General features: G+C 41.0%; 1 protein-coding gene across 1 annotated transcript; it reads right to left on the bottom strand.

The window, feature by feature from the left end:
* Window positions 1-94: 94 nt before the first annotated feature.
* On the bottom strand, window positions 95-22,315 carry gucy2ca (guanylate cyclase 2Ca). The gene is made up of 27 exons (XM_039687597.2): window positions 21,962-22,315; window positions 19,998-20,110; window positions 19,760-19,827; window positions 19,075-19,293; window positions 18,877-18,995; window positions 18,160-18,256; window positions 17,970-18,084; window positions 16,214-16,355; window positions 16,039-16,121; window positions 14,171-14,282; window positions 14,020-14,101; window positions 11,554-11,656; window positions 11,397-11,462; window positions 11,239-11,310; window positions 10,311-10,415; window positions 10,131-10,217; window positions 8,157-8,289; window positions 7,395-7,532; window positions 6,821-6,909; window positions 5,653-5,744; window positions 5,420-5,578; window positions 3,541-3,733; window positions 3,170-3,344; window positions 2,811-2,909; window positions 2,634-2,728; window positions 864-940; window positions 95-372 (listed from the first exon to the last, which is right to left on the bottom strand). Exons 1-27 carry the CDS (start codon window positions 22,155-22,157, stop codon window positions 186-188), a joined length of 3,216 nt encoding a protein of 1,071 aa, XP_039543531.2. The 5' UTR covers window positions 22,158-22,315; the 3' UTR covers window positions 95-185.
* Window positions 22,316-23,203: the final 888 nt, after the last annotated feature.

Here is a 23,203-nt window from a genome sequence, read left to right as displayed (position 1 = left end):
ACAGGTGTGTTGAGGGGTCGGTCGGGTGCAGGTATTCGGAATGGCCGTCGCTGCTGTGTGTGTGTGTATATGTACTATAGGTGTGAGTTTGTGAGTGTGTTATCTACACATATGTTGTGAGGTCGGTCAGGTGCAGGTATTCGGGTTGGTCGTTGTGTGTGTGTGAGAGTAAGTGTGTGTTTTCTCTACAGGTGTGCTGTGGGGTCGGTCAGGTGCAGGTATTCAGGCTGACTGTCGCTGCTGTGAGTGTGAGCGTGTGTGTGTGATCGCCGCTGGCGTGTAGAGAGTGTTTTCCGCAGCTCGTTCCCGGGTTTTTCCAGCGTGGAGACGATCCTCTCGGCCAGATCCTGTTGCAGACGCTGGAAGTTCTCTCTGCAGATCAAAAGACAGAAAGGTTCAACGTGTGTGTGTGTGTTTGTGTGAGAGAGAGAGAGCATCAGTGATGTTAATGTTGACACATTAAAAATAAATCTGACTTTTTCTTCAAGTTTATACATCTAACATGACTCTAATAGAGGAACTCTAATATACATTTTAACTGCAAAAGACAATTATTTTATTGTCTACATTTAGTAAGGGGGTTCCTTGCAAGGGGTTCAAAATATTTGGGGGTCTTTGGCATTAACACGTTTGGGAACCCTGTTATACAGCAGTCCTGGAATCTGATTGGTGGATCACTGTGTCAGTCAGTGGTGAAATGCAAGTAACTCCATGTTTTGTTTACTGAACTGTTGTATAAAAGCAACAACAGTGAATTTTGTCCATATGTCGTTCTGATGATAAATTGTGCATGTGTAAATGTTTTTTCTGTTGTATTCTGGGAGTATTTTATTATTACAGGACAAAAGTGTTGGTGGTCTTACGCTGTTGGTGGTGTCGGCAGGTTGTATTTCTGCCCAGTAACTCCAGTCAACCAGTAAGTCATCTCCTTCCCTTTACCCTGAAACACACACACACACACACACACACACACATTGTGAGTCTCTGCTGTGACTGTGAACTTCTCTTCAACGGTCTACAATTGGACGGAAGCTGAAATAAGAGCCTGCGATTGGACGGAAACTGAAATAAGAACCTACGATTGGACGGAAGCTGAAATAAGAGCCTGCGATTGGACCGAAGCTGAAAGAAGAACCTACGATTGGACGGAAGCTGGAATAAGAGCCTGCGATTGGACGGAAGCTGGAATAAGAACCTGCGATTGGACGGAAGCTGAAATAAGAACCTACGATTGGACGGAAGCTGAAATAAGTGTCTGCGATTGGACCGAAGCTGAAATAAGAGCCTGCGATTGGACGGAAGCTGGAATAAGAGCCTGCGATTGGACGGAAGCTGGAATAAGAGCCTGCGATTGGACGGAAGCTGAATTGAGAACCTACGATTGGACCGAAGCTGAAATAAGAGTCTGCGATTGGACCGAAGCTGAAATAAGAGCCTGCGATTGGACCGAAGCTGAAATAAGAGCCTGCGATTGGACGGAAGCTGGAATAAGAGCCTGCGATTGGACGGAAGCTGAAATAAGAACCTACGATTGGACCGAAGCTGAAATAAGAGTCTGCGATTGGACCGAAGCTGAAATAAGAGCCTGCGATTGGACCGAAGCTGAAATAAGAGCCTGCGATTGGACGGAAGCTGGAATAAGAGCCTGCGATTGGACGGAAGCTGGAATAAGAGCCTGCGATTGGACGGAAGCTGAATTGAGAACCTACGATTGGACCGAAGCTGAAATAAGAGCCTGCGATTGGACTGAAGCTGAAATAAGAGCCTGTGATTGGACGGAAGCTGAAATAAGAGCCTGCGATTGGACGGAAGCTGAAATAAGAGCCTGCGATTGGACGGAAGCTGAAATAAGAACCTACGATTGGACTGAAGCTGAAATAAGCCTGCGATTGGATGGAAGCTGAAATAAGAGCCTGCGATTGGACGGAAGCTGGAATAAGAGCCTGCGATTGGACGGAAGCTGAAATAAGAACCTACGATTGGACCGAAGCTGAAATAAGAGCCTGCGATTGGACGGAAGCTGAAATAAGAGTCTGCGATTGGACGGAAGCTGAAATAAGAGCCTGCGATTGGACGGAAGCTGAAATAAAAGCCTGCGATTGGACAGAAGCTGAAATAAGAGCCTGTGATTGGACAGGAGATGAAATAAAAGCCTGTGATTGGACGGAAGCTGAAATAAGAGCCTGCGATTGGACAGGAGCTAAAATAAGAGCCTGTGATTGGACAGAATCTGAAATAAAGGCCAGAGATTAGACATAAGCTGAAATGAGAACCTGCCATTGGTTAGAAGCTGAAATAAGAGCCTGTGATTGGACAGGAGCTAAAATAAGAGCCCGTGATTGGACAGAATCTGAAATAAAGGCCAGAGATTAGACAGGACCTAAAATAAGAGCCTGCAATTGGACAGAAGCTGAAATAAGAGCCTGCGATTGGATATAAGATGAAATAAGAGCCTGTGATTGGACAGGAGATGAAATAAGAGAACTGTGTTTGGACAGGAGCTAAAATAAGAGCCTATGATTGGACAGAATCTGAAATAAAGGCTAGAGATTAGACATAAGCTGAAATGAGAGCCTGCCATTGGCTAGAAGCTTAAATAAGAACCTGTGATTGGCTGACATCTCTCCTCTCACCTTCAGATGTGTTTCTCCGCGACGCTCGCACTCAAACTGACAGTCGGTCCGGTGCAGGATCTGGATGGTCGACTCGCTCACGTGAATCCTCAGAGCTGGAAAAAACATCAGAGCTGCTTCTCCGAAGAGTGTGTTGTTGTATGTGAGTATATGTGAATGTGTGTGTTTGTGTCTTACGCAGGCCCGTAGACTCCATACGTGACGCCGTGTTGACCGTATCTCCAAACAGACAGTAACGTGGCATCTTATTACCCACCACACCTGCCGCACATGGACCTACACACACACACACGACTAGTAAGAGTAAGTTCGTTATTACACTAATCGTGCAATATCATGTCTATTTACCAAAATGTCTAAGATAAGATTTGCAAATTGGTTTAAAAGAGCAGAAAGATGAATGGTTGAGCTCATCCAAATGGATAAAACTTGATGATTTTTGGCTGATTTATGCATTTTGACCAGTAGGTGTCGCTGCCATAGGATAATACAAGAATGATTTCAGGTAAGTACATCATCTTCCGGTTTGTCTGTACCTGAGTGGATCCCGATACGGATCCACAGAGGGATTTCCGGCAGGTGTCTGAGCTGGAAGGTCCCCAAGAACTCCAGGATGTCCAGAGCCATGAGACAGATGTCCACCGCGTGTCTGTTCCCGTTGCGCTTCGGCAGACCGGACGCCACCATGTACGCGTCACCGATGGTCTCCACCTGAACACCAATATTTAATCACATTCTGCCTTTCATTTCTTTTTTTTTCTTTTTTATTATTATATTAAAACAAAAACTTTTTTAAATCATTCCAATTTGTGAGAAATGTTGAAGGTGTCGGAATAAACTTTGGTCTAACTGTATATTTCTTTAAATAATAATTCATTGAAAGCGTGTGACAGTTCTCTGGGAGCACCTTGTAGACGTCGTGGTGGTCGAGGATGCTGTCGAAGTTCTTGTAGATGTCGTTGAGCATGTCCACCACCTCCATGGGTGTGCTGTGGTGGCAGAGCGTGGTGAAGCACACAATGTCGCTGAAGTAGATGGTGACCTCGTCGTACAGCTCGGGCTCCACGCGCCCCGTCTCCTTCAGAGAGCGCACCACTGGCCTGTGTGAGAGAGCTTTATCGCTTTATCACGTCACATCAGGGTCACTTCTGCTGCTCGCCCAGCTGCTATGTGTTAGCTAGAGAGTCCTAAGTAGCTGTTAGGGCATTGCTATGTGGTTGCTAGGCAGTTGCTAGGGCATGTTAGACAGTTGTTAGGATGACCTGTGTGGTTACTAGCATGTTGCTAGGCAGTTACTACGGCATCACTATATCACTTAAAATGACCCAAACTCTGAATCAACATGCACCAGTGCTGCATTTTTCTAAATGCCATAATCATTTGTAAACAAACAAGTATTGATTGTTTCTGCATTAAATTAGTAATAAATATTTCGCTAACTGTGATTTTGTAGCTTGTTCATAGGTTACTATGGCATCGCTATGTGGTTGATAGGGCATGAGGTTGCTGGGCAGTTTTTAAGACATCATGTGATGGGTGGTTGCTAGGGTGTTGCTAAGCAGTTGCTAGGGCATCACTATGCATTTTCTAGGAGGTGCTAGGTAGGGTTGGGTATCGTTTGAATTTGAACGATTCTGATTCTGATTCCGATTGCTTGTTTCGATTCCGGTTCCTAACGATTCTCGATTCTGATTCTTTTAAGAGGCAGGGTCAAAAAAGTTTAGCTAACCTTGCTAACCAACGGTCTTTCTGAAGGAAATAATCCTTTCTGAAGGAAATACTCCTTCTGTAAAAATAGTCCTTTAGTCACAAATTTTGCATTTTGCCGAGATTTCGTTATTTTTAGAAAAGCGAAGCCACACTTTGGACAGCCGACGTAAGCTACTCATGTTCGACTCGCGTGGTTATGCCAACACTTCCGGTAGACGCTTCTTCGTTGGTGTTGTTCAGCGGTTTCTTCTTCCGCTCGGCGGACTGTGAATATCGAAACTAGGAATCGAAATTTTAACTTTTGAACGATTCCGGGAAAAACGAAAAGTTAGACTCGGTTCCAATCGATACTCGATTCTCGATACCCAACCCTAGTGCTAGGGCATTACTATGCAGTTGCTAGGCAAGTGCGACGACATCACTCTAAGGTTTGTTGCTATTTTTGTTACTAGAAGGGTGCTAGGGTGTTGCTAGGATTGTCTGGGTGAGTGCCATGGTATTGCTAGGAAGTCGCTATGAGGTTGCTGAGCAGTTCTTCGGACATTGATATATTTGTTGCAAGGCAGTTGTAGTACATGCAGGTTGTCATGGGTGATTACTAGGATGTTTTTTAGGCAGTTTCTAGGGCATCGCTATGTGATTGCTCGTCAATGTATATGTCTTGGCTATGCACTTGCCAAGGAATTGCTTTGTGATTGCTGGGGAGTAGCTAGAATATCCTGGGCAATTGGCAATGTGTTGCTAGGATAATCTGGGTGGTTGCAAAAGTGTTGCTAATGCATTGCTATGTGGTTGCTAGGGTGTTGCTAAGCAGTCACTAAGGCATCACTATGACTTTGCTAGGGCATTGCTATGTGGTTGCTATGCAGTTGCTAGGGTGTTCTGGGTGGTTGCTGGGGTGTTGCTAGGCAGTTACTAGAGCATCACTTTGGCTTTGCTAGGGCATTGCTATGTGATTGCTAGGCAGTTGCAAGGGTGTTGCTAAGCAGTTGCTTGGGTGTTCTCAGTGGGATTTAGCTGTACATAAGGTGTGTTGTGTGTGCGTGTGTGTGTGTGTGTGTGTGTGTGTGTCTGACCCCGGCAGCAGCATGAAGTTGAGCTGATCGGCTCGGTCTCTCTCGGCCTTGTACAGGGCCGTTCTCTCCTCCACCAGGTGCTCCAGGTTCCGGGAGTACATCTGCAGCCGGCGAATCAGGTTGTCCATGTAGCTGGCGTTGGCCTGGTTATGAAAGTTACTGCAGAAACACACACCAGCACATCAGCATGTGCTCACGACTCGGATGAAACACGAGCGGCGTCACTCACGCACCTGAAGATCTTCCCCAGAGCGCCCTCGATCCGCTTGAACTCCGGACGTTTCTCTGGATCCTCCTCCCAGCAGCTCTTGATCAGCACGAACAGCTACAAAAATATGTGCTGTTTACATTTAAATATATATTTGTGTATATATATATATATATATATATATATATATATATATATATATATATACATGTATATTTCCCATTTCAATAACATATTTCAAATCAGCAATAAAATTTTACATGAACTATTTTATAAATGTAGTTTTTTTATTTGTCCAGCCAATGCACGAGGGTCAGTCCCAAAAGCGCTGATATACGTCAAAGGAAATCGAAGAACGAACTGATGTGACGTTGTTTCGAACAAAATCAGGCCAAAACAATTTTGCAGTTCATTTGAGAAGTTCGAAACAGTTCCAGTGTGAACTTTCCGGAAAAGTTTGCTCCTGATGGTAAACACCTTCAAAACTCCCATTGGTACATGGTGATGATGTAATAGGTGGGTGTGGCTCTGAGGCTCCGCCTTCTTTGAGGTGTAAATCTTTTTCTGTTATTTTCTTCTGTTCAGTCCGTCGAGGTCAGACACGAGTAAAAACATACTGGAGAGCTGCTATAAAGTAGAAAATGAGCTTGTAATTCTAATCGAAAGCGACACTGACGTTGTTTTTTTTTCATACATCGCTATGAGGAGATGCTTTCTTTACTGCTGTTTTCTCACCGCTGTCATTTTGTTGTGTTTAAATGAATACATTTTTAGCTAACTGATTTTATATATGTACATTTCTGAAATGCATAATAGTTTCCTCTGATTACAGACTCTGTGGACTCTTCCATTTTCTGTAAAGCTGCTTTGAAACGATGTGTATTGTGAAAAGCGCTATACAAAAAAAAAATCAAATTTAATTTAAATAATTTTGTTATTGCGATTTTGTGTTATTAAATATTCATCTAAACGTTGCTGTCCAGTGTGGACAGCATCAGGCAGGTTATTTTTCAAACTGCTTTTTTCCCCTAAGGAAGAACAAAAACAACCTGTTATAGTAACGGGTGCTTCGAACAACAGCCGCAGTGACACGATTGGCTGTTTAATTTGGAAGGCGGGGCTTCCTTTGCTAGAGCTGCAATATTTGTGTGTTTCAGTTTCTCCCATTCTTAGAATGTCTGTGGTAACGGTACCTCAGCTTCAGTTTCTCCAACGGACTCAAAGCTCAGATCCGGTCGGAAGACGTTCGGACCCCGCGGACACTGAACGCGATAGATTTTCTCTAGAAGAGAAAAGACGAATAGCACAAACAGATAAAAAATAGTGAGAAACAGTGTTTTATAGATCAGATGAGCTCATCAAATGTTTCTTTATGAAAAGTTTTTGCAAGCCGAACCCCTTTCACCTAAAATTAAATTTTTTAAGTTTAACAATTTATTAGTTTAAATGATTTTACATTTTATTAGTTTATTATATGTGAACTATTTAAAATATGTTAATAAAAATAAATATACTTAATTCTCTTTACTCACCTTAATATAAATGTAAAATATTATATCTATGTGTATATTTATGTATATAAACAAAATTTTTATTTATTTTAATTATTATTATTATAAGCTTTTTTAACTAGAACAACGCGATGGTCATGGGTTCGATTCCCAAGGAACAAACTTCGTAAGACGCTTTCGTAAGTAAGACGCTTTGCACAATATGTATTCTCCACATGTGTCAGATAATCGACCCGTCTCTGGTGTGTGTTTGTACCTGCCATGTCGCAGCAGCAGCTGGTGTAAAAAGGGCTCTTCCTCAGGATGATCTCCTGCGAGATGATTGCGAAACTGTAGACGTCGCCCTTCTGAGAGATTCCCTGAACACGCATGTGCTCCGGCGCCGTCCACAGGTCTGTCACAGAGAAGCACTTTAGTTATTTTCCTGACAAGTTTCCAATGATTTATAGAGACTCTGAATGTGAAACTGACACTCCACAAACTGTCTGAACAGCAGCTTTTTGTTAAAGAGCCCATATTCTGCCCTTTTACAAAGTCGTGATGATGTTTTTAGCTCTACTAGAACAGGTTTTCCTGATTATTTTCCTCATTCTCAATTGTTGCGGCTCCTCTCTTCCCAGTCTGTCAGTAATGTTCTGTTTAGTTCCCATCTCTATGAAGCCCCTCCTTCTGAAAAGCACACTGTGCTCTGACTGGTCGGCTGGATTAGTGTGCTCAAGTGCTTCAAGCGTGTTTGGGAAATGTCCCGCCCCTAATTACCATAACCTAATTAACATACCATTATAATGAAGAATATTGTGGCGTGTTTGTTCCCGGAAGAAACTCAAGACTAAAATGGAGGCGTTTCAGGAGTTCAGAAAAACTGATGTAGAGCTTTTTCATGCTTAAACAGCAACATTACTCACTAAAGAAATATGAACATGTGAAAAAAGCAGAATAGGTCCTCTCTAATGTGGGTGTCTATTGTTGTATGCTTGTGTATTATGTCAGTAGAGGATCAGGAAGTGATGTCGCAGACCTTTCCTGGGCGTGAGGATGGTGTTGCAGCCGAAGTCGGTGATCTTCACCACCATGCGATTGTCCACCACACAATTGGTGGATTTCAGACGGCCATGAACGCTGACGTTACTGGAGTGCAGGTACGACATGCCCTGACACACACACACACACACACACACACGTGATGATGTCAGCAGGGCAATGGTCAAAACAGAAGCACAGAAATAATGACGGAAGTCCAAACTTTGTTTATGCATCTTATAATCATTATTATCTTTCTGAAAATTAAAAATAATGTTTCCTTATACTTTGAGACACTCACACTGATTTGTACTCTAAATAGCACACATATATACACTCAACTAAAGGATTATTAGGAACACCATACTAAGACTGTGCTTGACCCCCTTTTGCCATCAGAACTGCCTTAATTCTACGTGGCATTGATTCAACAAGGGGCTGAAAGCATTCTTAGCATTTTAGTACAGTGAACTCATTGTCATGTTCAAAAAACTAATTTAAAATGATTCGAGCTTTGTGATATGGTGCATTATCCTGCTGGAAGTAGCCATCAGAGGATGGGGACATGGTGGCCATAAAGGGATGGACATGGTCAGAAACAATGCTCAGGTAGGCAATGCCCAATTGTCACTAAGGGGCCTAAAGTGTGCCAAGAAAACATCCCCCACACCATTACACCACCACCACCAGCCTGCACAGTGGTAACAAGGCATGATGGATCCATGTTCTCATTCTGTTTACGCCAAATTCTGACTCTACCATCTGAATGTCTCAACAGAAATCGAGACTCATCAGACCAGGCAACATTTTTCCAGTCTTTAACTGTCCAATTTTGGAAAGCTCTTGTGGAGATGAGTGGTGGTGTCTTCTGATATTGTAGCCCATCCGCCTCAAGGTTGTGCGTGTTGTGGCTTCACAAATGCTTTGCTGCATACCTCGGTTGTAACGAGTGGTTATTTCAGTCAAAGTTGCTCTTCTATCAGCTTGAATCAGTCGGCCCATTCTCCTCTGACCTCTAGCATCAACAAGGCATTTTCGCCCACAGGACTGCCCCCTACTGGATGTTTTTCCCTTTTCACACCATTCTTTGTAAACCCTAGAAATGGTTGTGTGTGAAAATCCCAGTAACTGAGCAGATTGTGAAATACTCAGACCGTCCCGTCTGGCACCAACAATCATGCCACACTCAAAATTGCTTAAATCACCTTTCTTTCCCATTCTGACATTCAGTTTGGAGTTCAGGAGATTGTCTTGACCAGGACCACACCCCTAAACGCATTGAAGCAACTGCCATGTGATTGGTTGATTAGATCATTGCATTAATGAGAAATTGAACAGGTGTTCCTAATAATAATCCTTTAGGTGAGTGAATATATGAGTGTGTGTATGTATATACTGTATATATACAGGGTCTAAAATGAACACTTGCCGGCAACATTTTTATTAATTCTAATGAAACATGATCGTGGACAAACGTAATTTTAAAGAAGACATGGAAGGGAGATCATTTTGTTTCTCGAAATTAATAGAATAGAAAAAAATAAATGAATGAAAAAAATAAAAAATAAAACAAAAATAGGAAATGTTCTCGTTATTTTACGATAATAACTCTGCCATGAACATGTGAGTGTGTTCTTAAACTATTGAAACAAATTAAATAAGTTGATTTTTTTTAATGTTTTTTTTTAAATAAATTTTAGTTCATGTTTATTTTATTTTAGGTAATGAAAATGTCTTTTACTTTTTTGTTTTATATACAGTACACACACACACACATTCAGAGATCTGCACTCGTGTCATTCATGACGTGAGGAGGTTTATGTTTCCATCAAGATCCATCATAAAACCATCAACGAGTGTAAAGTACATTTTAATAGACAGAGCAGTAAAAAACAGCGTCTACTGTGTGTGTACACGATGAAACACTCTCTCTCTCTCTCTCTCTCTCTCTCACACACACACACAGACTCACCTTTGCGATATCGTACATGACGGAGATCTTGAACTCCAGATCCATAAAGCTCTCGTCGGGATACGAGATCTTATCGTTGAGCACACACTGAAGGAACAAACACACACACACAAGAGTCATGTGATGATGATGATGATGGGATTGCTTGTCCTGTGATTTATGAGTGTGAGACGCTTTTACCCGCAGTGATCCTCTCTCGCAGAACTCAAACACCCCAAACACGCCACAGTCGAACTTCACCGTCCCGTAGAACTTGGTCAGGTTATAATAGTCAATGCGCAACAGCTGACCGAGAGGGAGAGAACACACACAATAACAGGTCATCTCACATTCATGACACATTTCGCCTTCACAGACAATTAAAAAAATAAGAAAATATATTTTACAGATATTTAAAAAAAAATATATTTGAAGGTTTCATTGTTACAGTGTAATTATTTAGTAATATTAAGCAACTCCATAGGGTTAGGGTAAGATTAGGTTGAGGGTTAGTTGCATGTAATTATGCATAATTTACTGTTATTACTATGGTAAGTAACATATGTGACTAAATAAAGTGTTACCAAAGAAACTTATAAAAATGACAAGAACACAACATAATCACTAAAACTTAAACTAGAACAGAAATTTTTAAAATAAAATTTAATTCAATATATTAAAAAAAGATTACTCATTACTCAATTTTTAATCATTACACATTAATCTAGTGAAGTAATTTATTTTTATATGAACTAGCATTTATTTTTATAAGTAATGATCATTTTAAAGAAATTCAATATATTAAACAAAGAAATTACATTCTGAATCAAACTAAGCTTGTTTTTAACACAATTAACATTTTGTTTGCATTGTGCTGTAACTTTCACAACACTTTCAGGATGTTTTTATTTTCTCTAATTCTAGATTCTTGTGACAGTCATTTATTTTTATTTAAATCAGCATACATTTAAATCAATGCAAACAATTTGTGTCATGCTGAATACATACTAAATAAATGATATATCTATTTTTTGCATTACAGTATTGAGAATTTGTATTTAATTTTACATTTTATGTTAAAGCTAAAATGAAAAATTTGACATGTTTCAGGAGATGAATAGGTTTTTACAGCGTTGAGCTCGATTCGCTGATCCTCAGAGAAGTTTCCGTCGGTGTTTCTCAGCTCCTTCAGAATGACGGGCTACAGAAACACACAGACACACATGTAAACATTCATAACACACACAACACACACACACACACACACACGTGACGGGACGCACAGACCTTTTTGTCGTATCGACCTTTGTGTTGTATCTCGACGCTGTTGTCACCCTTCTTATCCTCATCGATCTACAACACACAAACACACACACAGAGACAGCGTCACACACTCAGAGGAAGACAGATCCTCACACACGTAATGACAGACAGAAAGTTTTACTTTCAGACTGAAGTGGTTTCTCTCTTCGTCGTCCAGTGGAGTGATGACCGACGGGTTAATGTGAGACCATTTCTTCTGATTGATTCTCACTCGCCTGTTCTGCCTGAAATCACAAACATATGACACATTTCTCTATAAATAAACAAATAAACAAAAGAGCTGTCACATGCTGTCTGAACATCTAGCCCTGATAGCATAGATTTACATCTGGAAGACGTATTATCCCAGATAGCACAAGTCTATTTGATGTGATGTTTACATCTGGAAGACGTATTTTTAAGAGTGTTTGCTTATCTGCAATACGTCTATAGGACGTTTCCTGTCAGATGTCAAATAGATGCGTAGAAGATGTCAGTTTAAAGGGTTAGTTCACCCAAAAATGAAAATTCTGTCAGTATTTACTCACCCTCATGTTGTTCCAACCCCGTAAGACCTTCGTTCATCTTCGGAACACAAATTAAGATATTTAAGATATTAAGATCGCTCCTGCATACTAGTCCATAGGCTTCTTGAGGGACTGGCTCTTGCTGGCCCCGAAAAGTCATTAAAGACATCGTTAAAATAGTCCAAGTGACTACAGGGGCTCAATCTTAAGTTTATCAAACGACGAGAACACTTTTGTGCGCAAAAAAACAACAAAAATAACGACTTTATTTCAACTATTCACGTCCTTCTCCATGAGCCTGTAAGTCAGTTAACGTAGTGTGATTGCGTAGAGCTACGTCACCAGTGTTGGGAGTAACGCATTACAAAAGTAATACATTACTGTAACATATTAGTTTTTGCTGTAACGCAGTAGTGTAAGGCATTACTAATCAATTTTCAGTAATATTTTACTCGTTACATGTTCAGTGAGGCTTGTATTACAGTTGTATTACAGTGTATTGTCTGCTTTTACTTCTTAAAGGCAACAGACTGTGTGAAAGTTTTAAAGCAGTCTTTTAGTGCCAGTTCAGAGCGGTCGCGTCTGTAACATTGTTTTTTCCTCATAAATGCGAACACGAAAACTAAAATAAAATGAATATTTTAAGTTCTATGGAGACTGGAGAGCCAACCCTTCCTCATCCGATTTGCGCAGTGTAGCTAATTAACAGAATTACAAAAAATATATATTTGCCTCCTATTTTTTTTCACGCATGAATGTGTGTCTTTTCCCTAATATTAAAAATAAAACATAGACTGATATTTGTCTAATGTCTGGAGTCCTTTAAGGAAGTAGCCTATATACGTTTCAATACATGTATTTTCTGAGAATTTTTATTTCAAGTTTTGACTGCAAATGTCATGTCCATAATGCTGGACTTCCCCAATTTTCAATAATTTATCCTCAACTAGTTTTGTGGTTAACTTCAAATGTTAACTTCAAATAATACTAATAGCCTAATTTAAAGATAAAGCAGCATTGGATCTGGACGGTAAGGAGAATAATGCTGGAGTTGGAAGAGGTGTGTCGCGATTCTGTAGGTTCGTGGATCTGAGTCGTGTGGCGAATGGCGATTTCGGTTTCATATTGCATATCGTTACAGCCCAAAAGTTAAGTTCTACTTAGTTATTTTGGTGAAAGTAACTCAAAAGTAATACATGAGTAATGTAACGCATTACAAATCTGAGACAGTAATATTGTAAGGTAATGAATTACTTTTAAATAACAGTAACAAGTAATACCTAATGTATTACAGTTTGGAAGTAACTTGCACAACACTGTACGTCACACGTAGGCTCACTATTGGCCGACGCTGGTCATGTGTGTGTGATGCGTGTGACGTACAATAACAGAAGCTTACGCTATTAAACTAGTAACCTGACTCGCGCAGAGGGAGAAATAAACGAATTGTTGAAATAAAGTAGTTATTTTTGTTGTTTTTTTGCGCACAAAAGTGTTCTCGTCGTTTGATAAACTTAAGATTGAGCCCCTGTAGTCACTTGGACTATTTTAACGATGTCTTTAATGACTTTTCGGGGACAGCAAGAGCCAGTCCCTCAAGAAGCCTATGGACTGTATGCAGGAGCGATCTTAATATCTTAAATATCTTAATTTGTGTTCCGAAGATGAACGAAGGTCTTACGGGGTTGGAACAACATGAGGGTGAGTAAATACTGACAGAATTTTCATTTTTGGGTGAACTAACCCTTTAACATGCATTCTAAATCATTACATCTTAAAGACATCTTCTAAACATCTATTTGACATCTGACAGGAAACGTCCTATAGACGTATTGCAGACGAGAAAACACTCTTAAAAATATGTCTTCCAGATGTAAACGTCACATCAAATAGACTATCTGGGATTTAGAGTGTACAATACATCTATTGGACGTTTCCTGTCAGATGTCAAATAGACGTTTAAAAGATGTCTTTAAGATGTAATGATTTAGAATGCATGTTAAACTGATGTTAGAAAACAGCAGATGGTTTCAGAAAAAAGTCAGAATCGTACGATTGAAAAGTAGCAAAATTCGTTGTACCTGTACAAGATGAAAGCGATGGCCGTGGCGATCACCACACTGAGCCCGAGGACGATCATGATGATGTTCTGAGTCTCCATACCTGAGAAACAGATCCTAGCGTGATGTCATCTGTCACATGACCCTTTATAAACTAATGCAAGCCGGTTACCGAGAGCGGGTTTGTCACTGGGCAGCCGTGATCCGTCCCAATGCAGTTCAGGATTCGAGTGATTCAACCGCGTGACGTTCAGGGACGTGTTGAAGACAAAGAGTGTCCTATACTGAAGACACCAGAAATATATTTATTAGTAGGAGGGTTTACAAAAAAAAATATTTGTTTGAAATAATTTTTAGTTTTAAATACATTTTTATGATTTGATTTATAATAAGTTTTACATCAACTCAAACTCATATGGGAAAATTATACATATAGAATTTATTATATAGTTAAATAAATCATTATTAAATCGTAAAATTAAATATTTTTAAATATATATATATATATATATATATATGCAAATTGTACATTTCTTTCATAAATGAGAAAACGCATAAAATGAAAAAGGTGAACAATGATAGTTGTGACAAAGAGGTAAACAATGCGAAATCCATTTTATTTTTGTAACGTGAAACGGAATTTCCAGGCTTTCAGTGTTTTCACTGTTATATGGTAGGGGGCGCTATTACGCATCTTCTGACAGAGCACTGAATCTCCTTATCAAAACACAGACGAAGAATGAAAAGATGCTTTTATCGTTTATGTACGTTGAAGTAGAAAATACACTTCTCAGCTTTTGGTTTAAACTGTTGATTTGGGGGCAACGCAACCTTGACGTTACCGAACAATGGGACACCACAGGGAACACTGGGCTTAAATGATATGGGGAACTAATGAGATAAAAAGCAGAACAGGTGAACAGAATCATTGATCAGACACATTGGGGAACTGGGTCATATGTCAGGCACAGGGAAAACAGATTCAAAACACATAGAACAGAACATGACCCTGACAGTACGCCCCCTCTGGAAAGGTGGGCCATACAAGGTCCAACTGAAGAGGTAGACTGGGGGCTAAGGAAGAAAACATTGAAGAGGAAAGGAACAAAATCAGTCAGGGGAGTAGAGGGAAGGAGGGAGGATCAATGGTGAGTCAGGAGCAGTTGCGGCCATACTGGGACCAATGCCACAGTCAGCAAGATGATCCAAGGTAGGGATGCAGGAGGTAGGAGCCATGGTGGAGGCCTGGGAGCAGGGAATCTGCGAGACCCGGACATAGAGCCAATGTGACACTGCAGGTCTGGAGGTCCAAGGCGGAACTGACAGCTCTTGGTACTGAGGCAGAGGCAGGGACCCCGAAGATCGCATTGGAGCCGGAGGACCGATGACAGCAGCGGAGCAGGAGGGAAGGGGAGTCACAGGGTTGGAAGGCAGTGGCGCAGACAGAAGCCAGGAGTCCTGTGTTGGAACCAGGGGGGTACCAGACCAAGGTGGAGACGAGGGGACGAAGGAGCCTGGTGGGATGATGGGCCACGGTAGAGCTGAGGGAGCATTGAGGCAAGGTGGAGCCGTTGGGTCGGAGGACCGGGGTGGAGTCCGGGGCTCTGTGGCTGGAGGCGGAGCAGGGACTGTATGACCTGAGGTAAATCCACTGTACTGCAGGGGACTGACTGGGATCATCTGAGGAAAGGCTGGTGCACAGGATGGTTTTGGTAGAGGAGGAGGGAGAGGGAGGTTGGGCAGGAACTCTGGAAACACAGGAAGTTCTAGAAAGATGGGCAGAACCAGCGGGGACACAGGAGATTCAAAGCTGGGACGAACCAGCAGGTAAATAGTAAACACGGGGCTGGGCAGAACCAGCCGGGGAGGGAGATTCAAGGCTGGGCGGAACCAGCAGGGAAACAGTAAATACAGGGCTGGCCCGAACCAGCAGGAAAGGAGATTTAAAGCTGGGCAGAACCAGTAGGCCATTGAATTGAAAATAAAAATGAAAAAGCCTCATAATAAACTGTTCTATTTTCACGACTCCAGACCACTCACCTTGTTTGACCTGGATGTGTAAACCACAGACAGATTGAAGTCTCTGTCTCCACTGGCGTCTAATTCATAGTGTCCACCCACACCTGAACACACACACACACATCAATATCACATCATATCAATTTACAAAAAACTGAGTGCTGATTCAGTGTGGTGTTGTTTTTTCAGCTCTTACCATCAAACGTCATGTTCCTGAAGGGAATGATGTCACTGCTCTCACCATACGATTGTTTCTTCATTGCCAGCAGATTGTCTCTCATCATTTTACCGAAGAGAACCACGGCATCATGGTAAGCCACCACATAATCGTTCAGTGCCTGCAGGACGGAAGGAAACTGGCCCGTCATGAGAGACACGTCACCAGTAAGAATGTTCAGGGTAACATTGACATTGAAAGCATGCATGAAGAAAGAGTGTCATCACCCTGACAACTTTGGCAAACTATTTTCAACGTTGTGCTCAGATACTAGTTTTCTGCACAGTATCGGCCGGTTTGTTTCAGAACCCTAAAGAAATTTGTGCCTGTGATGGTGTGTATTTTTTTACTCCTTAATAGTAGTCGATATATAAAATATACAGTGGGGAGAACAAGTAATTGATACACTGCCAACTTTGCAGGTTTTCCCACTTACAAAGCATGTAGAAGTCTGTCATTTTTATCATAGGTACTATCCCACTGTGAGTGACGGAATCTAAAACAAAATCCAGAAAAATCACATTGTTAAATTTTTTTTTATTTGCATTTTATTGCATGCGCTGGCTTGAGCAGGGGGACCTTGTGTGCGCTGCAGGATCCTTGACGGCGTAGTGTGTTATAAATGGTTTTCTTTGAGACTATGGTCCCAGCTCTCTTCAGGTCATTGACCAGGTCATGCCGTGTAGTTCTGGGCTGATCTCTCACCTTCCCTGTGATCATTGACGCCTCACGAGGTGAGATCTGATCTTGCATGGAACCCCAGACCAAGGGAGATTGACCATCATCTTGAACTTCTCCCATTTTCTAATGATTGCGCCAACTGTGGTGATGGGGTGGTGAGGGCGCAGTGGATAAGACAAATGCCTTTGGTGTGAGAGACCCGGGTTCGACTCCACTGTGAGACACCAGTGTGTCCCTGAGCAAGACGCGTAACCCCTAGTTGCTCCAGAGGCGTGCAACCTCTGACAATAAAAGCGTCAGCTAAATTAATAAATGTAAATGTAAACTGTTGTTGCCTTCTCACCAAGCTGCTTGCCTATTGTCCTGTTGCCCATTCCAGCCTTGTGCAGGTCTACAATTTTATCTGATGTTCTTCGACAGCTCTCTGTTCTTGGCCATTGTGGAGAGGTTGGAGTTGGTTTGGTTGAGTGTGTGGATGTAACAGATGCTAGGGGCTGCAGTCTTTAGCCTCCTTGTTAGAGCACCCGACTCTCATGCCAGAGACCAGGGTTCGAGGCCCGCTCGGAGCGGGTCGAGTAGGACCCGGGTGGAGGGGTTATATGGACAGGTGTCTTTTATACAGGTAACGGGTTCAAACAGGTGCAGTTGTTTAACGTAATGAGAGTGAACGGGAGGGCTTCTTGGTCTGTTAGAGCCGGAATTCTTACTGGTTGGTAGGTGATCAAATATTTATGTCATGCAATAAAATGCAAATGAATTACTTAAAAATCATACAATGTGATTTTCTGGATTTTTGTTTTAGATTCCGTCACTCCCACTTGAAGAGTACCTATGATAAAAAATGACATGCTTTGTAAGTGGGAAAACCTGCTAAATCAGCAGTGTATCAAAAACTTGTTCTCCACACTGTATATACTGTAAATACAGTATGTTCATTTCCACATACAGTTAATTATTTGCTTTCTCTGTTTCCTGAAGCCTTAACATGAACTTGACGGAAAGACAATGAACGAGAGAAAGATGGACTGAGAGAAGTGTGACGATGGCGCTCTACCGTTCCGTTGGACTTCCAGGCCGTGTGGTTGGAGTAGCTCCTGAAGCTGTGCATGGTGACCACCAGCACGTCCTTCATGTGATCGAAGCTGGACACGTTGGTGTGATAACCCTCACTGAAAGACACGCCACAGTCACTGCGAGCGACAGTCATGTGATCTGAGACGGGATTATGGGAATCACAGACTCACTTGTACAGGTCGATCAGGACGAAAACCACATCTGGAGAACTTTTGGAGGTGTGCTTAATGTGGAGAATGTCGTCTGGAGTCCCACACACGACAAAAACTGCAAAACAAAACATGGACGCAAAGATTTTACTCCTGTAACAGATAAAACAGGAATGTTTATAAATATGTACTTTGATGATTGATGGATGGATGGATGGATGGGTGTGTGGATGGATGGATTGATGGATGGAAGGAAGGAAGGATGGCTGGCTGGCTGGCTGGCTGTATGGATGGATGCATGGATGGATGGATGGATGGATGGATGCATGCATGCATGGATGGATGGGCAAGTAAATAGATAAATAAATAGGTAGGTTGGTAGATGGGTAAGTTTGTAGATGGTAAGGACATAAATAAATGGGTTATTATGGATAGATGGGTAAGTATATAGATGGGTAAGTAGATAGTTGGGTGGATAGATGGGTAAGTTGATATTTAGATGGGTAAGTTGATATTTAGATGGGTAAGTAGATAGTTGGGTAGATAGATGGGTAAGTAGATATATAGATGGGTAGGTAGATTGTTGGGTAGGTAGATGGGTAAGTAGATAGATGGGTAAGCAGATAGATGGCTAAGTAGATAAATGGGTAGGTAGATGAATGGATGGATGGGGGGATGGGTTAGCGGGTGCTAGACAGACAGACAGACAGACAGATAGGTCATGTGATGTTAACTCACTGTTGCTGTGTCGGTCTTTAGCTTTCAGGTATATATTCAGTTCATCTGGAGTCGACAGCATTGCTCTGGATATGTTGGTGGCGAAGTAAGCGGATCCCGCCTCCAGAGCATTGATGTACCTGATGGACGGACCAACAGACATCTCAGTGTTTGTGTGTGTTTGTGTTTGTTGTCATTTGTGTGTGTTATTGAGCATACCAGAAGCACTCCTCTGTGTTGTTGGGTTTTTTATAGATGTACGCTGTTTTCCACTTTGGTTTCAGGTTGGGGAAGTACGCTTCCCAGAAGTAGACAAAGAACTGGGAGATTTTGCGAGCCGGAGGAAGCAGCCGAGTGAGTTTCTCCTTGTTGTCGCAGGACAGACCGAAACTCCCAGCGGAGATGATGGGGATAGTCAGCGTCAGACCCACATTCTGACTGACAGACAAGATGAGTCATTCATTTGGTGCCATAATGGTTAATATACAGCTCAATACATAATTAGCTATATAGAAAAGTTCAATTGAGGTTTTGGGTTAAGGCACAGTCACGCCAAGAAGTATAACGATGATTAGGGTCTTCACTAACAGATAATGCTCTGTTTTTTAACCCATCTGACTTTAAAGTGTGCGATGAATTCTGATTGGCCGTCAGCGTTTGTATTGTATATCAGCTGAACAAACGTTGATTCTCTGTGTCTTCGTCGTTATGTTGATGTGGACTTGCTATTCTCTTAAAGTTAACCATTAAACTCTTAAAACATGTTTATATTTCTTGGTGGTAACAGGCCTTTAGTAAGTGAAACTACAGCTCGCCTACTTCCCAAGAATCACATACTCTATGTAATATTGGGGATAACAGTTACAAATTAGTCATTGACAAATCCAGTTTGAGTTGAACTTACTCCACCAGCTGAAAAGTGGCGTAAGTGCAGGACGGACCCAACATCACACATCCGAGTTCACTGCTGTTCTAACGGACAAAACGAACAGGAAAACGTGTTACATTTAACCGCTGGGTTTTATCCACACTGGTTTAAATCTCCAGCATAATGTTTAAGCGTGCCCGAGGACAGGCGGGGTTAATAACCCTGAACGCCCTTCAAACGTCCTCCGAGCAGACGCCACTGAAGCAGAACTCACATGCAGGGACTTGAGGATCTCCACGGCTTCACACGTACTGCTGCCACAACCCCTGCGCCGGTAATGAGTCGTGTTGAACCCGCTGAACAGAACCGTGATCTGGAAGTCCAGGCCTACCAGAACAAAATCACCACCACGTTTCAGTCGTCAACTTTATTCAACATCAGCTCAACCTCTGATGTTTGTTTCCTTCTCATTCGTAATGACTTCATGCCTCTGTTAACAGGGCTGTGTTGGTTTTAATGGGCACTCAACTAGTCCACTCTTACACATAAACATTCTTTATTGGCATTGATGTTTCCATTACGAACATCCATGGAACTTTTACATTCCAAAAAGGAGATAAGGAACTCCCGCACACTATCATTACTTGCACTTTTCAATCAAGTTTATTCGCACACAACGTTTCGGTCACACGACCTTCGTCAGGAGTATGCATTCCAAAAAGGATCATTAAAATGTTCTTTACACTGTTTGTTTCTACGAACTGTTGACTAAAAGGTTTTTTTTGTTTTGTTTTTTGGAACATTTATTTTTAAGAGAGTAGGTTTGGAGAAGCTGTCAAATTTATTTTAACTAAATATACCCAATAAGTTATTATATTGACAAATGTATGAGCAATTTTTGCCATCAGTTCTATGAGGTCAGTATTGGAAGCAGGTCATATCAAGGCTGAACTTCTTTATTGGTATTTATGGTTCCATTATGGTTCAATTTTTCCATTCCAAAAATGACAATGTTCTTTAAACTTAGAGAAAAAATGGTTCTTTTTTAGAACTGTTCACTAAAAGGTTTTTTTGGAACATAAATGGTTTTTCTTCGGTATTGCTGTGGAAAAACTCCTTTTAAATCCTTTTTTTAAGAGTGAAGGTTGAGAGAAGCTGTCGAGTTATTCTTGACTAAATATGCCCCATATATATAAGGTATCATATTGACAAAAATATAAAATATTATTAATATTAGCAAATATTTTAATCATCAGTTTCATGAAGTGGGTATTGGAAGTATTGGTTGCATAAGTATTTAATTTTTTTTTTTTTTAAATAATATTTTTGAATAAAGACAATACACTTTATTTTACAGTATGTGTACTTACAGTGAACTTACCCAAGAAATTACTGGTAATAAAACTGCATGGATTAAGGTTAGGTTAAGGGTATACACTCAGTTATTGTAAATGCTATAATAAGTATATAGTGTACATGCAGAACAGGACTGTACAATAAATCACTACCATGTATGTTTAATGCTAGTATATTTTGTAAAGCATGTTTTACAGGTGAATCTCGAAAAATTAGAATATCCTGCAAAAGTTAATTTATTTCAGTAATTCAACTTAAAATGTGAAACTATTAAATCATATAGACTCATTACATGCAAAGTGAGACATTTTAAGCCTTTATTTGTAATAATGTTGATGATTATGACTTATAGCTTATGAAAACCCCAAATTCAAAATTAGAATATTGTGAAAGGTTTTCATAAGCTGAAAATTATAACAAATAGAGGCTTGAAATACCTCACTTTGCATGTAATGAGTCTATAGAATATAATAATTTCACCTTTTAGGTTGAATTACTGAAATAAATGAACTTTTGCACCATATTCAAACTATTCGAGTTTCACCTGTAAATCAATATTCAGAGCAGATGCATGATGTTGACTATTGTTCCTGTTTTTTTCTACTTATCTAGTTCATTTTGGTTCAACTTACCCTGTGACGTTGGTTAACAGATCCCAAACCTGGTCTACTGAATCACTTTTCAAGACCTCATATATCAATGGTCTTGTGTTTTCTTCCACTAGTTTCACTTACTAACCTGAAGTATAGTTAGGTGTGTTATTACTGTCTTCGCCTATAGAAAGACCTCTATTCTATATCAAATGGAAAATGTAATAAATTGATTAATCTTGTAATTCATGTGTAGTTTTCAGGACATTCTTTGAATATACGGCTTCCTCACCCGCGTCCTGGTTTTGTTTGTTCTCCGCTTCGACAGCCATTTCCACCATGTCCTTCACGAACTTCAGGCTCCAGGGCGAATCTTCATCCTCCAGCAGAACCACGTTTAAAGTGACGGAGGAGTTTCTGCAGCTCAACACGTCGAACCCAGAGACGCAGAGCACAGAGCCGAACCAGAGCAAGAAAAAACCCAACATCCCGTCCGCAGTGAGTGCCAGTGTCCTTCAGAAGAGGCCTGTCATTCCTCAAGCCCGTAATTCCCGATCATTTCCATCAGAAAGGTGGTCCACATGATGTCTCTGAGAAGACATCATAAACCGACTGCAGCGAGAGTGTTCTGCATTTGTGTTTTTACAAGAACATAAAGAGGAAATGCGCGCTCAGGTGTGTCTCTGCGCGTTAATGAACAACCTGATCTGAGGGAAAAACCTTCATCGATCTAGTTTCTGCTTTATGTGTGATCAGAGATGACGTACTGACCAATGAACCTCAATAAGGTCCAGCAGCCTTCTTTGAATTCAATCCAAACATCTCAGAAAAACTCCCATATACTTCAAGCCCCCTGGTTTCAAACAGCCATCAAATATGCAGGGTTGTTTTAACCCAAATTTGGGTCAAATATGGACTAACCCAGCTGTTAACCCAAAACCAAACGGTTGGGTTAAAACAACCCTGCATTTTTTTAGAGAGTGTCAAATATATGTTTATTTCTGCAGCTCACAGAATGTGCTGGAAGGTCTGAGCGCTTCGTAACTGTTCTGGGGGACCTTGGAGGGGCCAAAGGTCCTTCGGAGCTGTAAAGCATAAAAACCAAGTGTGGCAGATATAGATTGTGTGTTATAAACGCTGACAGATTGCGGCCTGTAAATCTGCTCATAAAAAATCTCTTTTCAGAATCAGGAATGAGTGTTTACAGTCGGATCCCAGGTCAAGTTAGGTTGAGATGAAGTTCCCCTGAAGAGTTGGAGAACCTCTCAAGTTCAGTTAAAGGTGATTCTTCAATTAGAGACACTTTTACTGAAATCATGACATGATAATTTTTAACTGTCTTTCATCTGTAAAACGAATGAAATATAGATTTTATGAATATGATGGGGGATTGATGCTGTGTGTGATTATTTTAACTTATTTTCGAGTTAGATTAGCTATGGTAAATTTGATTCGTTTTCATTCAAAACAAAAAAGTTTCCCTATACTGAAGAATTGCTGCTTCAAACCCTTTGACTGATATTTAAAAAAAAAA

Source organism: Pimephales promelas, chromosome 3 (genome assembly GCF_988280905.1).
Source record: "Pimephales promelas chromosome 3, fPimPro1.hap1.1, whole genome shotgun sequence".
Lineage (NCBI taxonomy): Eukaryota > Metazoa > Chordata > Actinopteri > Cypriniformes > Leuciscidae > Pimephales > Pimephales promelas.
The sequence above is the reverse complement of the archived record's forward strand: the minus strand, read 5'-3'. Positions and strand labels throughout refer to the sequence as shown.